Source organism: Marmota monax, unplaced genomic scaffold (genome assembly GCF_021218885.2).
Source record: "Marmota monax isolate L192 unplaced genomic scaffold, Marmota_monax_Labrador192_F-V1.1 WCK01_AAM20220418_F8-fsc00140, whole genome shotgun sequence".
NCBI classification, from domain to species: domain Eukaryota; kingdom Metazoa; phylum Chordata; class Mammalia; order Rodentia; family Sciuridae; genus Marmota; species Marmota monax.
Genome location: NW_026694256.1, coordinates 240,373 through 256,952, shown reverse-complemented (window position 1 = coordinate 256,952; position 16,580 = coordinate 240,373). Strand labels below are relative to the sequence as shown.

At 34.8% G+C, this 16,580-nt stretch overlaps 1 protein-coding gene across 5 annotated transcripts in view; it reads left to right on the top strand.

Moving 5' to 3' along the window:
* Positions 1-11,709, top strand: part of Cep85l (centrosomal protein 85 like) — a 231,621-nt gene extending 219,912 nt beyond the window's left edge. For all 5 annotated transcript variants that reach the window (XM_046466993.2, XM_058586244.1, XM_058586243.1 and 2 more), the window contains 2 exons: positions 1,583-1,823; positions 7,015-11,709. In XM_046466993.2, coding sequence (XP_046322949.1) covers positions 1,583-1,823; positions 7,015-7,178 — 405 coding nt within the window. In that variant the 3' untranslated portion in view covers positions 7,179-11,709. The remainder of the gene's footprint in view (positions 1-1,582; positions 1,824-7,014) is intronic.
* The last annotated feature ends 4,871 nt before the right edge of the window (positions 11,710-16,580 follow it).

Genomic DNA, 16,580 nt, shown 5'->3' with positions numbered 1-16,580 from the left:
TTACCCTTGGGCTGGGGATATAGCTCAGTTTGTAGAGTGTTTGCCTTGCACGCACAAGGCAATCCTCAGCACCACAAAAAAACAAAACAATATTATCATTGAAAATCCTTAAAGAAGATGCATTGTTGGCAATTCATCATTAGAACAGATCATGCTTTCTCATTTGAGATAAAGTATTTGACCTGTATGTAAGGACCTATTATACAAAAAAGTACATATACATAATTATATTTCATCCATATATATTTAAGAATGCATCTCCAAAAGTTAAGGTAAAGATATGAAATTCATGTCAAATTCTTCCAGTGTGAATATGCAGTGTATGATTATTCCACTGTAAATGACAAACTAATTTCTCTGGGTTAAGGTTATGGCCCAGCCTGACTTTTTGCATTATAAAGTTATAGGCCTTGCAAACAGCAAAGGATCTGTGGGACTGTGTGAATATGCAGTTTTTCAGTACCCTTTTTCCATCATTGCCTAAAGTATAAGATGATTGAAAAATGGTATAAATGGTATTTTTCCCCAGTTATATTCTTCCTTTTACACCTCTTAGTTGACATTCATCTGTTAGAGTTTTTATCACCCAAAGCTATTTGGTTATTCTGAAAAACAGCTCTAAGTGGACAGCTAATTAAACTATTACTACTAGTACTACTACTAATTTTTGTTTTATTGTTTTTTGGAGTGCTGGCTATTAAACCCAGAGCCTTGCACATGCTTGACAATCCTCAACCCTTTAAACTTATCTTTTTTTGGGGTACCAGGGATTGAACCCAGGGGTGCTTAACCACTAAACCATATCCCCAGCCCTTTTTAAAAAAATTTGAGACAAGTCTCGCCAAGTTGCTAAGGCTGGCTTTGAACTCCTCCTGCCTCTGAGCTGCTGGGATTATAGGCACACACCATCGTGCATATCTAAACTTAATTAGCAGTATTCAGGATAAGGAGGTGATAATTTTGGATATAAGGGTAGCAGTTTCTGAATATAGTAAGTCAATAGTTCATATTAATGCTTCCAACTCAAATTTAACAATTCAGAATTATTGAGTTTTTCTCCCATCTTTGGTTTTGTATTTGTATTTTTTCTATTAAACTGAAGTTTTTTGTTTCTGTCAACATTAATAACAAGCTTTTTTTCTCAATATAGAAAAAATTCATTTCAAAGTTATTAAATAACTATTGCCATTAACAGTAAAAAATAATAGAATCTGGCCTAATGTTTCTTTGTAGTTTTTTTTTTTTGTCCTTAGAATAAATTTTATTATAGAAAAATATATACACAACCAAGATGTTCATTATATAAGAAATTCTAGAACCTAAGGCTATTTTGGATATAGGTTTTTGGTTTTCTCTCAGGTTTATCTTAAGGCATCAGAGGAACTGTGTCCACTATATATATTAATATATTTCTTTTTCACATTGCACATATGCAGTTGAATTTGGTTGATATGCATGTAATATGACATGCAGTATGATAATATAGACTTGTTTATAGTCTTGGAGAAAAAAACATTAAACCTTTATTGCTTTTGAGTACTTTTCCTCTAACAACTCTTTTATTTTTTTCTTTTTTTTCCAGCCATTGCAGAACCAAAGACAAACAGAAGAGACATGCTCTTTATTGGATCAGGGCGAGGAAGCAGACCAATCTAGGCAGCAGACAGTTCTTTCTAAACGGCCACTATTTGATTTGACTGTAATTGATCAGCTGTTCAAAGAAATGTCCTATTGTTTGCTTGACTTGAAAGCATTGTGCAGTATTCTTAATCAGCGAGCTCAGGGCAAGGAGCCTAATCTTTCATTATTACTGGGAATTAGATGTAAGTGGCTGATGACTTGTCTTTATTTATTGCTTAACAATTAGAAACCTGTCTTCATTAATCAGGAATTTCTTACTGTCTTTTCTCTGTTTATTTTTGTTATCTTCTTTCGTACTTAGGTTTATAAGTTTCTGACTCAATTTATGGGTTTAGGTATACCTGTTATTACTTACCTCATTACATAACTTACAGAAGTGAGCAGGTAGGTCATGTTTGACATGGACTTCCCCTTGGCAGAATGCCTAGATATTTTTCCTATACCAAATCTGTAAATGTGTGCGTGGAGTAGAAGTAGGAGTGAATTCCTAATTACTCTTCTATAAAAGTAATAATTCTGTTTGTTTTTATGATGGTTGTATGATAATGCCCAGCCATGTATTCACTGATAAAATGTTAGATAGATAATACTTTTTCCTTGATACAGTGTGTGTTACATGGCAGTTGCTTAATGTGAGGGCCAGTACTTTCAAATGAGCCAGCTTTCACAGCCTACAGATCTGTTGTGTTTGTCATGCATACCTGTTGTCTTTGCCCTTTTCCATGTGACACCCACCCACTTTCTGCCTCAGTTCTATCTTCCTCCACACATAATTGTAAGGACTGCCACAATAAAATCCTAGTATGAGCCTTCCTTTTTGTGCTACTTTGGCAGGGATGTTTATCTCTACATATGGTTCCAAATTAGTAGATACTGGCATGTTTATTCATTTTTAATAGAAAAGAAATAGACTTTAGTGAAAAGATAAGAACAGAAAGAACAAAACCACAAATAAGGCTTATAAATAGACTTGTTATATTGAGTAACTGTCTCATAGTATGGTTCTTATGTGATCAAAGTAAGGACTAGTTCTTTCTCCAGTTTCATTAAAAAGATTCCAGCATCTTGTCTCATCATAATTATTTTGGCAAATCAAATAATGCTTTTAATCAAGTATATCACTTGTTAAGTGAAACATATATCTGTATTTAGCAGTGTCAGCAGGATTTTCTCTTCCACTTCATAGGTGTCTGTATACATGTGTGGGTATTTAAAAAACACTTCATGTTTTAAGTATATTCACTTACTCAGCAAATACTTATCAGATGCTTTCAGTGGTCCAGGTAATAAGTTAGGTGCTGTTACTGGAGATAAATTGAATACATTCCTTGCCCATACATTAAACAAATTATCTGAGCATCGTTGTAAGTGTTGTAATGGAGACATGGACAAAGGGACAATAGGAGCACAAGGGAGACAAGCAACTAAATCATCCACATGGGAATGGCTGTGAATATTCCATGGAATAGCTGGAGTTTGGTATGTATCTTGAAGAGGAAAAGGAGAAGGTTGCCAGGTGAACATGAGGTGGCTTAGTTAGGAATGATCTCTTGGAAGCAAGAAGTAAAGGCTCACCCACAGAAGACTGATTTTTGCCTACCATTTTAGAGCTGTTCCCCCTTTCAATCATTTTGTAACCTACATTTTTTAATTTTTTACATAAATGACAATAGTGGAATGCATTACACTCATTATTACCTATATACAGCACAATTTTTCTTAACTGTGTATAATACAAAGTATGTTCACACCAAATTATGCCATTATACATGTACTCCTTTTTTGCATTACAATTCTTAATATACATATATACCACAATTTTTCATATCTCTGTTTGTGTATAAGGTATATTGACACAAAATTCAAATCTTCATACATATGTTTTGTATAATGATGACCATCACATTTCACCATCCTTGCTATTCCCCTTCCCCCTAACCCCTTTTCCCTATCTAGAAATAATCTTCCTCCCATGTTCTCCTCCCTACCCCACTTTGAGTCACCTCCCTTATATCAGAGAAAACATTCGGCATTTGGTTTTTTGGGATTGGCTAACTTCACTTAGCATAATCTTCTCTAATGCCATCCATTTCCCTGCAAATTCCATGATTTTGTTTTTTGTTTTTTTTTTTAGTGCTGAGTAATATTCCATTGTGTATATATGCTACATTTTTTTTATCCATTCATCCACTGAAGGACAACTTGGTTGGCTCCACAGTTTAGCTATTGTGAATTGTGCTGCTATAAACATTGATGTGGCTGTGTCCCCGTAGTATGCTGTTTTTAGGTCCTTGGGGTCTAGTCCGAGAAGAGGAATAGCTGGGTCAAATGGTGGTTTCATTCCCAGATTTCCAAGGAATCTTCATACTGCTTTCCAAATTGGCTGCATCAGTTTGCAGTCCCACCAGCAATGTATGAGTGTACCTTTTTCCCCACATCCTCACCAAAACTTGTTGTTTGTCTTCATAATAGCTGCCATTCTGACTGGAGTGAGATGGTATCTTAGAGTAGTTTTGATTTGCATTTCTTTGATTGCTAGAGATGATGAGCATTTTTTCATACATTTGTTGATTGATTGTATATCCTCTTCTTAGAAGTGTCTGTTCAGGTCCTTGGCCCATTTATTGATTGGATTATTTGGTTTTTTGTTGCTTAGCTTGTTGAGTTCTTTATATACCCTGAGATTAGTACTCTATCTGATGTGTGAGGGGTAAAATTTTGCTCCCAGGATGTAGGCTCCCTGTTCACCTCACAGATTATTTCTTTTGCTGAGAAAAAACTTTTTAGTTTGAATCCATCCCATTTGTTGATTCTTGTTTTTAATTCTTGTTCTATAAGCATCTCATTAAGGAAGTTGGGGCCTAGCTCCACGTGATGAAGATTAGGGCCTACTTTTTTTCTATTAGACGCAGAGTCTCTAGTTTAATCCCTAGATCCTTGATCCATTTTGAGTTGAGTTTTTGTGCATGGTGAGAGATAGAGATTCAGTTTCATTTTGTTGCATATGGATTTCCAGTTTTCCCAGCACCATTTGTTGAAGTGCATGCTTTTGGCACCGTTGTCTAATATAAGATAGTTGTAATTTTGTGGGTTAGTCTCTGTGTCCTCTATTCTGTACCATTGGTCTACCAGCCTGTTTTGGTGCCCAGTACCATGCTGTTTTTGTTACTATTGCTCTGTAGTATAGTTTAAGGTCTGGTATTGTGATGCCACCTGCTTCACTCTTCCTATTTAGAATTGCTTTAGCTATTCTGGGTCTCTTATTTTTCCAGATAAGTAACCTACATTTTTTACTATAGCATTTGTTAATGTTTTCCATAATATGGTAATAGAGCTATCGTAATATGAACAAAAGATTTAGGAAGCTTACCTCTTTCACCCCACACCCCAATGTATACTTCTTCCAATCATTAAAGTTCAAACCTGGAATCCTTACCTTATATTTATTTGGTATTGTGAAAATTTGACCAGCCAACTCTTTTGCCAGAAGCAATGGATTCATTTGAATTTTTATCTCGTGACTCCTTTGGTTAGCTGTTGATTCTGCTCCCCACACTCCTTAAAACTCTTATTACCTTGGTTTCCATGACATCATTCTCTAGGTTGTGCTTTGCCTTTGTGACTGCTCAGTCTCAGTCTTCCATGGATTTCCTTACTACTTCTGTATTAGGGCTTCCAGAAACTTTTTGTTGGTGGTTTTGTTTGTTTGTTTTTCAATAACATTTTTTTAATGAAACCAATACCCTTTATTTTATTTGTTTATTTTTTATATGGTGCCGAGGATCAAACCCAGTGCCTCACACATGCTAGGCAAGCGCACTGCCACTGAGCCACAACCCCCCATCCCCTTGTTGTTGGTTTTTTATTTCTTTTTTTATTTAATCCTTTTTCTGCATAATCTTATACCTGCCCTGTTATTGTTAAACCTTTTCCACCAAACAAATGTTTATCTCTTTCCCTGCCTAGAATATTTCTTCTGGGCTCCTTGTAGTTCATCTGTGTGTATTTGAGAACTGGCTGTTTCATAGGCATCAGAAACTCAACATGGCTTAAGCAGAACCTATCTAAACTTTCTCCTTGCAGTGTGTAAGTAGTGCCAACATTCACCTATCACCCTAGCCCAGATTTTTTACTTCACTTTGCTTCTTCCTTCATCTGTGAACTCCCCAAGCTCTGACCCTCACCCAAATTGATGATTGTTCCTTACAAGATCTTTCATCCCTGTACTATGTGTAACCCATTTTCCTCACAGTCCTTTCCCCAGTCCATTTTTCACATTTTTTCCAGAGTGATCTGTCTTCTAAACCTCGAATCTGGTTTCCTAATACTTACTCTCCTCTGTGAGAGAAATAGCACTGCCTACCTTGGTAGGCTTATTTCTTGTCATTCTTCTCTCATGATTTGTACCGTATCATTTTAGAGCTGGACACTAATTTTATTGAAGTTTGTCAAATTATTTCAGACTCTTTAATTTTCTGCCTCTATACTTTTGTTCATTCTGCTTTCTTGGCCCTCTTAGTGAGTATTTGATATTTCTTTTGTTAGGGCTGGTTGTTCTCTTCCTTTAGTGCTTCTGTAGCTTGTAGTTCAGGTTATCACAATACTCACTGTGCTCATTTGTTTATGAAATCATGTGTAAAGCATTGAGAACAAGCCACTGACCTGCACATCTAGCGTGACCCCTGGACTCAGGGCAAATGTCCATTTAATGTTTGTTAAAATAACAGTTATCTAACCTTATGTCTTTAATAAACTACTAGGACTAATGAAGGTAGAAGGAAAGGTTTATTTCACAGTCACTGGCTGTGCTTGATTTTAGGTTGTGACATGCTCACAAATAGATACTGGAGTAAGTAAGTAAAAGCTAGCTGATTTACTCCTTGTTACTGAGACTTTGGGCAACCAGCTATCAACTTGATTCAGTTGTTTGGGATTATAAGGCCCCAAACCTCTATATATTTTGAAAATTAATATTTGCATGCCAATAAAAACCCATTTTGCAATCATAAAAATTTAAACTACTTCCTCTGCAAATGATTTCTAGATTTTATCAAAAGGAAAGAACTGGGTTCTCTAGTTGAACTTGGAAAGAGACATTTGATTATGTTCTTTTTCACTTTTGGAACATTGTCATCAATTAAATATGTTGAATTTTATGTATTGCTGTATGAATTTAACACATCTTAACAAAAATTTTAAAGGATCAGGTAGATAATACCTATTTAAATATCAAATGATGCATAGTTTAAATCTGAGCCTCATTGATATTCAGTGCATAATATTATGTTTCCATGATGATTAAGATGAAAATCCTAAAACGTCTTTATTCAAAGCAAAATGAGTCATTCTTCTGTCCATTTTTTATTTACACAGCAATGAATTGTTCAGCTGAAGAGACTGAAAGTGACCACAGCTCAGAAACACTTGCTAAAAGACTGTCAGATGTGTGCCAGTTACGGAGAGACATTGATGAATTAAGAACTACAATATCAGACCGCTATGCTCAGGACATGGGAGATAACTGCATAACCCAGTGATCAAGTGTTGGTCCCACAGCAATAATGACCCATTGTTAAATGCTGCTGAGTTAGAGTTCTTCATATTTCTTTTTAAGAGTTACAATGGAAAATTGCAAGTGACATACCACTTGCACATAGGTTGTCTGTATGTGTGTGGGTGTGGGTATGTGTGTGTTGATTTGTTTAATTGAGGGAAAATAGGAATGTGAGGAGATTTTTAAGGGGCTTATCTAATCAGGCAAAATAATTATCATTTGAAAAATGTGATAAAGTCAACAAGAAAAAGCAAATTTCCAAACTACTGATTATAGGACCAATTTTTGAATAGTGCCCTTCAGATAAAGGGACAGGATTTTGTTTACTTCTGTAGGTTTTATGTGTTTGCATATGCATATGTTTGAGGTTTGTGTGTGTGTAAGTGCTTTTAAGTTCACATAATTATAAGGATTTCAAGCATCAAATCAAATCTTCTAAGAAAGGCACACACTGTTTATTCTTTTTTTCATATGGAAACTTGTGTTGTATTTTGATATTTTCAGGGGCTAGCTGAATAAGAGTTCCAACAGTAGGCAAGTGTTTAATAGAAGTACAGCAGGCAAAACCATTTGTGATTTAAATAATCACTGAACTGAGATGATGAGGTTCTGGAGTTGGGATAGGTCAGCTTTTTCTCCAGAGTGATTGTAAGAGTGTGAAGTACTGATGTGATAATCTTTTTCATCAGCACTATAATTTATACATTACAAGAAAGTTTAACATAAGTTGAAATTATTTTATCCTATCTCTTACTACTTACAGTTTTTTTGTTTATATATGGCAGTATAAACAAAGCCATATATAATTAATGCAAACAAGGCCTCAGATCATTGTTAAGCAAAGATTGTCAGACTGACTCTGGAATGATAGTTTATTTATCAAAGTCTCAGCATTTACATTTTAACAGTTTTGTACCTGTTTTAATTTTGCAACTACATTAAGAGAAAGCCAGCTCTTTATCTGAACTAACACTAACATAAAACAAAATCTAAACCTAGATGATAATTTTATTTCCTTTTATTAGATATATTTCATTAATAACAGGGATTGTTATAGAATATGAACTTGGCTTGGTTAGTTATTCATCTGGAAGACAGGGTATTAGTATGAAATAAACTGATTTTTAATAGACATGCAACGTGTAAACTTCTAAATGAATGTTATCTATGTTTTAGTTCTTCAGAGCATTGATCATATTCTTTTGAATATACTTAGTTATGGTAAACTATTGTCCCCTATAAATTGGTTTGATTTTTCAATATTGTCAGGGTTTACTTAGGCAAGACTAAAGAAGTGGGGAATACGATGTATAGATCAGTCAGGATGATATTGTTTGTTTGGGAGCAGATCATATGCCTGTTTTCTTGCCAAGCATATGTATACAAAGGCTGCTCCTAGAAAAGATTTTTTTTTTTTTTTCTGTTCTCAACAGAGAAAGCATAATAGAGCAAGGCCTTCAAGGAGACACCCAGGAAAACTCTATTTAGAATGTTGGCTTATTTACAGCTCTCACTAAACTGTTACATGATTCTAGTTCAACACTTCACTATAATACACTGTAAGACATCACATCTCCCTTTCTTTCAGTGCCTGAGTCCATGCTGCTCCTCTTTATAGGATTTGGCCACTAAGAAATCAGTGCATTATAGTGATTCTGCATCCTAAGGTCCCTGACCTCAGAAAGGACTTAGTCACTATAAGAACTTGGTTTCCTAATGTATTCATTTGGTTTTTAGTGTTAGTTCTTTGAAGACAATCAAAAAGTAGTAAATTTGTACCAAAAAAAAAAAAAAATGGATGCAAAGAATTCTTCCTTACAAGGATTAATATCTGTGAAGATGTCGCTTTACAGAAAAGTGGATCATAATATCTGCCACAGTTCAGCCACAATTGCACCCAGTAACATTTTTACATTCTCTTTGAATAGAATTCACACCTTCCTACCGTGATTTCAAAAATAAGGCACCCTTGGGTCAATAGGTTCTTACTTAAATATCTCCTAAGTTTAATAGTTTATGTTGTGGAGTTTTATGGTTATTATTCTTTCAAGCAGACTTATGACCATTTGTTTTACTCTCTTAAAGGTACAGTTTGTTTGTTTTTTTTCCCTAGCCTGGTTGGGATGAAATGATTTTTTGTTTTAGTAAATTTTCTTTCTAAAACTTACAAAATTTAATTTAATTAACATATCTTAAGGTAAAAAATATAACAAGAACTTTTGCTGATGTATTTCACTTTGGAAATTGTATACTCTTGTTTTAAAAAAGCATGAAGATATGATAGTTTTAAGTATAATCTTGGATTATAAAATATAATTTCTTAGAGTCTGAAGTTTGTAAAGGGGCCTAGAAAATAAGTAGAAGTTTTGTAAGGAATTCTGAGAAAAAAATGAATCTAGTAACATTCTAATTAGGCAGCTTTTAATTTTTAATTTTTATTTTTCAGAAAACTTCCCTTCCTCAAGACACCCACACCCTCTTGTGTTAGAGCAGTCAGTAATAATATTGGTGTCACATTAAAAACAAATATTTTACTATTAGGTCAGCTAAGACAGACAAATAGCAACACTATGGTGTCTTGCCCCAGAGTGTTCATAGAAGTTATTACAGTGATACATACCTGAAATGGAAATTAATTTAAGTTTTAAAGTCAGTCTATTTGAAAATTTCTTTAGATAATTAAACCTCTTTTTAATTATGCTTTTGTGTATTATTAAATGCTTATCTTTTTAGGAAGTGTCATAATTGATCTTTTGCGCTTTGAAGTAAAGCCTGTTCTAACTCAGTCATATTCATCCACGTGGATGAATATGACTCCATAACAGATCCACTTTGGCTGTGCACATAACAACATTAGCTGAGTCAAGGGCACAAAAGCTGTTTTCATTTGATGTCAGAAAAATACGAAGACTTTAGATTGTTAATAAATTTTTAATGGCCTGTAATTTTTAAAAAGTGTTTAAGTATTGACTAGGTAAGATATGCCTGAACTTATTTTTAAAAATATGTGGCCCCATTTTATATTTGAAATAGGATTTAATATTTCAATTTAGCAGTATCATATTTTAGTGAAATTTATTTTGGTTGTGACAGTTTATTAAACTGAAATAGGCTTTCTTCCAGTAGCTTGTTAAAGACAATCCCAAGGGCTGGAAAGTGTTGCTAAAATGAAAATTGTACATTTCTGACTTACTAATAAGCTTGCAAATTAATTCTGTCATTGTGCAAAACTCAATAGGAATCTTTTAGAGAATATTTTTAAAGAAACTACTTTAATGGGAAAATGTCCTTTAAATATCAGTAATAGTTCATTGAGTCACAGTAACTGAACACCTGGACTGTATTTTTATAGAGCACAGTTCAGCTCAGGCATAACTTGAGTTTGGATTATTGGCATTCTGTTATTTAGATTTCTATCACTGTAGATATGTAATTACATATGTAAGCAATTCTTATAACCATGCTCACTCAGACTGCCAATAACTGTAGCTCTCAGAGCTAAAGTTAATTCATTTTGTTTTCCATTTTCAACAGTTCTTTTCAGTGTTCACAAAACAAGAGGAACTATTTTCTATTTGTTATAAAAAGTAAACTTCCAACTTTGCCCCCAAAATGCCATTCATAGTAATTGCCATATGATTATATCACACATTTAATCATGAAGGGGAAATATTTGGGAATTTTTTTCTTATTTAAAAGAATACAATATGAATGGTTTCAAATCACTAAGTCTTTAAGGAGCACTGTTGCAGCTGCGTTCAGAGAGAACCTTTTGTGCCTTTTTGCCTGCAGCAAGTGTTCATTCTATCTTACATGAGTTATAAGAATGGTGATGATTGTTGCACCTTGTTCTTTAAATAGACTTGATTAAGGACTTTTTTTTTTTTTTTTTTTTTTTAAGCAAAGAACATCTGTCATTAGGAAGTGGATGCCTTAGTGAACATGAAAGGAAGTATCACGTTCTTGGAGCCCAGCCTCCCTGTATAGTGTGAGGAATTCCTATAGAATGTATTCATTTGTTGTGTATATGTATGTACATAGATATATATGAGTAGTTATTTAAATATATAAATGTAAAGTTCAGTGTCATGTTGGTGTGATGGCAAGAAGTAGTAAGGTGCTAGGTGGTTACATTAAAAGCACAGCTGAGTGCATAATCAGTCACTGTGACTGGTGGTTTTTGTAAACTAGGTTCAGTTTTTGAACCATCCAAAATACCTCATGTGTAAATACAGTGTTCATAACTTAATTAAAATACAGTTATTGTAAAAAGAATGTGAAGCCACTGGCTGGCTTATGCCTTCTGACCTATCACTTTTGCCTCCTTTTTTAAAGGGGTTGTTTTTGGTTTTATCTTTTAATAGGGTTTACAGCTAGAATTTTGAATGCCAAAGCTCTATTTATTAAACTAAGAAAAAAGTTTTCAATGTTAATGGCTAGTATTTTTCCACTGGATTATTGTTTGTTGATGTTGGAATTTGTATTTACAGAGAAATAAATTTTTTATAAAAAGATTTATGTATTCCTGCTGCCTACTGTTAATTGAATGTATTTGAAACTCCAGACTCCCTGTCCTGAATTCTCAATGACAAGAATATGCTGACTTGACTTTTAGGTAAAAGCCTTCTATAAATACAAGAGACCCTTCGACTAGAATATGGAGACTTCTGCCTCTTAAGTCTGTCTTATAAGCTTTTTCTCAGGCTTTCCTATGAAAGGTATGGAGATTTTCTGATGTCAGGAGTCATAAATACAAAGTCACACTTGTATACATTTCAGATAATTGTGCTATATTCATCTTATGAATTTCTAAAATTCATGTTTGTTTAAATTAGTCTGATTTTTGAAAAATCAGTTTTTCAAAAAACTCTGGCTTCAGTTCTTCACATTACTAAAAGGTTGGATTGGTGAGCCAAATTATTTTTTATTTTCCTCATTCAAATCAGAGGTTGAAACTTTACTGGAACATATACAAATGCAGCCTTAGTGTGGACTTCGAGCTTGATGTTTGCTAGACTAGGCCCAGAGATGGCCTGTGATGGCACCTGAGGTTCTTGATCTGAAACAAAGGCTGGAGACTCTTGATCTGAAACAAAGGCTTCTGGTTAATATTTAGATCAGCAGCATCTTTTTCCAGTTCAGATAACTTGGCATTGCTCTCAGAGTGTTTAATAAAGCCTTTCTTTAAATTATCAGGAAAAAGATACCTTTGGAAATCCTGCATCAAGTGTCATAGAAATGGGGTGGAATAGATAAAATCCTAGAATATTTCTAGAACAGTAGTTTCTTCTTCAAAATCAAAGATTATTTTTTAATCTGTTTTTATTTTTTAAAAAGATACTTTAATGGGGTAATCAACACAAGTTTTTGGTGGGGTGTTGATTTTGGTAATATTTTGAGCTTTATTAAAATGTCTACTCTCAATATTCCAATGAAGTAATAAAATCACAAGGAGAAAAAAAAATGTCAGCTTTCCCCAAACAGATACATTCTATCTCAAAAAAGGAGACTCAGTTTAAAATATGATGTGAAATGTTAGTAATGGCACAAATGCCCAGATTATTGAATCAGTAAAACAAATAGTTTACAAGAGGAAATTCCAGTTTCAGAAATGAAATCATGACAAAAGACTTCTTAAAAAGAATTTTTAAGTGCTGTCCTTGACCAAGAATTTGGTGTGACCACTATAAGAAAAAAAATCAAATTTAGTCTGCCGCAGTCTGGCTGGGCACAATCAGGAGCCACTTGTCAAAAGAAACTAACTTTATTTTTAGAACCACACACGACAAACAAAATAGCCTCTCAGGAAAAACCCTCAGAGCCTCAACTGCCACCACCGGCTTTTCCCAAGCCTCTCTCTCCCACACAAGCTTCTCTCCACCTCCCACAATCCTCCTGCTCTTGAGGCCGATTGGCTGGGTCACGTGGGCAGAGCCAAAAAAGTCCCCCAATGAGCAGCTCCGTGGTCTGAAAGGGCAGGGAAACAGTCCAATGAGCATCACCGCAGAGGAGCCAATCAGCTAGATGTTGCTGGGGCCGAGGAGCCAATCAGCTAGATGTTGCTGGGGCCGCTGTGAGCCAATCATCAGCCAGCAGCTGGAAGTTTGCTGGCAGCTGGAAGTTTGCTGGGGCCCCTTTGGCTGTGGCTCTCAACATCTCCCCCTCTCTGTTTAAACAACAAGCATGTGGCTTAGGGACTGTGCCTGTTAGGCAGTCCAATTCAACATATGGTCCTTACCCGTCATCGGATGAACTGACCTCTAGGCGTCAGCCTCCTGTCTTAGGTTGGTACCACTGCAATTGGATCATACCCGTCACTGACTACCGGTCCAGCATACAGCCATACTTGTGGATAGGCCTTTGCACCTGTGGGGGGGTGAGGTTCTTTGCCTCACCTCTGTTGGCCCCCAAATTTTAGACCATCACTAGTAGAGGAGGATGCAAAATGCCATGACATTAAGCCAATTGAGGGCTCCTTTGAAAAATTGTACCACCGGTGACACCATCAGCAAAAATACTCCAGCACTACCACAATTCGCTGTACCAACAGATAGTTCACAATGCATACAGGTGAGCTCACAATGTGTCCAGGCAAGTTCTGCAAGCAGTTCAGTGATGGCTATTGTAGAAGCTGTAGATTGGTTTTATCTTTGACTTCACCAGCACTGGGATGAAGATAGGAATTCTGGCAATAATGGCTAAAGAAAAACATTATGTAACATTACAGAAGACACTAAAAGAAAACAATTTTCTTAACAATTTACATTGTCTTCACCGGCACTGGGATGAAGATAGGAATTCTGGCAATAATGGCTAAAGAAAAAATTATGTAACATTACAGAAGGCACTAAAAGAAAACAATTTTCTTAACAATTTACATTATCTTTAAGAGAATTATTAAATATAATGAAAAGGAAAGGTGAAAGTAAACAAACAGATCTGTTAACCTTCTTTTTTGTTTACATATTAAAACAATCCTCAACAGTTGTTTACCCAATTTAAATTAAACCATATAAATCACGTGAAAAAAAAATATTTGGATCCATTTTATCATGAGCGCTCATCTTATATGATATATGGACATACGTACATTCAAACATAAAACAAAACACAAGTGTGCACACATAATATAATACATGCAACACATAACATTATAGTAAAGGCCTTATAACTTTTTACAGGTGAAATCTCCATTGCAATGTTTAAAAACTCTATAGTCAAAAAATAGAACTGATCAGCAAAACATTAACCTAGGTCTGTATGAGCTCAAAAAACAAAATAGAACTTCATGATATGGCAAAGGGCAATAATAAAATAGATATTGAAAAAAGCATCCTGGTTCTGTTGCAGATGTAAGAATAGCCAAACTGGAGTTTTGGATATCAGTTGTTATGGATTTGAGCCAAATCATCTTCTTTTTGGTCTGTAGAAATCGCTTTAGTTAATCTTTCTGGAATCCAAATCGGCTGCTGTTCTCCCTGTGGAAACACATAAACAGACCCCCGACTCCAGACAATCACTGGGTCAGGACCTTGGTTAATCTCTCTGGAATCCAAATCGGCTGCTGTTCTCCCTGTGGAAACACACAAACAGACCCCCGACTCCAGACAATTACTGGGTCAGGACCTTTCCATTGTCCTGTTAGAATATCCTTCCAAAGTACCTTGGGCTTATGTACATTTTTTGGACACATATGCCTTTCCTCAGCACTAAGTCCTGATGAATCCAAATTTAAAAAGTTTAGAGTAAAAAGGGTTATTTTAAGTTTATCTTTGGGGAATATATACCCCTTCCCAAATTCCTTCTTTTTGCTTTAATAAGTACATTTTAATAGTTTGATGAGCTCTTTCAACTATGCCTTGTCCCTGTGGATTGTATGGGATTCCTGTTATATGAGTAATGCCAAATGTTGAGCAAAATTGTTTAAAAGAGGTAGAAGTATAACCAGGGGCATTATCTGTTTTTAACTGTTTTGGAACACCCACAGTGGCAAAATTTTGTAAGCAATGAGCTATAACATCTTTAGTTTTTTCTCCGGCATGAAGGGAGCCCATCAAAAATCCAGAAGAAGTATCAACTGTAACATGCAAATATTTTAATTTTCCAAATTCTGGCAAGTGTGTGACATCCATCTGCCAAATATGGTTAGGTATCAATCCTCTAGGATTGACTCCAAGATTAACTTGTGGTAAAAAGGTCACACAATTTTGACATTGTTTTATTATTTGTCTAGCTTGTTCCTTAGTTATTTTAAAACGCTTTTGTAAAGTATTAGCATTGACATGGAACTTTTTATGAAAATTTATAGCTTCTTCTAGTGTAGAGAAAATATGTATGTCATGTGTAGTTTTATCTGCTAAATCATTGCCCAAACTAAGGGCTCCAGACAATCCTGTATGTGCCCTGATATGTCCTATAAAGAATGGATCTTTTCTGTCCCAGATTAGACTTTGTATAGTGGAAAGCAAAGAGAAAACAGTAGAAGAAGGGGAAATCCTACCAGCATCTTCAAGAGATACTATAGCATTAACTACATACTGACTATCAGAAAATAAATTAAATACAGAGTCTTTAAACATCACAAAAGCTTGTAAAACTGCATTAAGCTCTACCTTTTGAGCTGATTGTTTGGGTACTAAAAATGTAAAAGTTTGATCAGGGGTAACTACTGCTGCTGTACCATTATTTGACCCATCAGTGAATATATTTGGAGCATTCATGATAGGTGTTTTTCTTGTCATTTTTGGAAAAATTACAGGATACAATGACCAAAAAGACAATAAAGGATTAGATGGTAAGTGGTTATCAAATGAAACATTAGATTTGCACATGATTATTGCCCAAGTATTTAACTCATTAGCTAACTCATCAATTTGATTCATAGTATATGGAGTAATAATTTTATTGGGAGAAATTCCAAACACTCCCTTTGCTGCTTTTATTCCTTTGAGTATTAATTGTCCTACAGCCTCAGGATACCTAGTAAGAATAGTGTTAGGAGAATAAGATAAATGTATCCATAATAATGGACCTTCTTGCCAAAATACTCCTGTAGGAATATTTTTTGTTGGTAGTACAATAAATAATAAAGGCAAACTTATATCAATTCTATCCAAATGCATATTTTCCATATATGTTTCAATGATTTTTAATGCCTTTCTTGTTAACATTCGGGGTGAATTTGGATCTGATGGACCTTTTAGGATATCAAATAAAGGTCCCAACTCTCCTGTTGGTATACCTAAATAAGGCCTTATCCAATTTATGTCTCCTAATAACTTTTGAAAGTCATTAAGTGATTTGAGTTGATCTACTCGTATTTGAATTTTTGGTGGACGGACCATGGTTGAGGATAATAGAACTCCTAAATAATTAATTGGAAAAT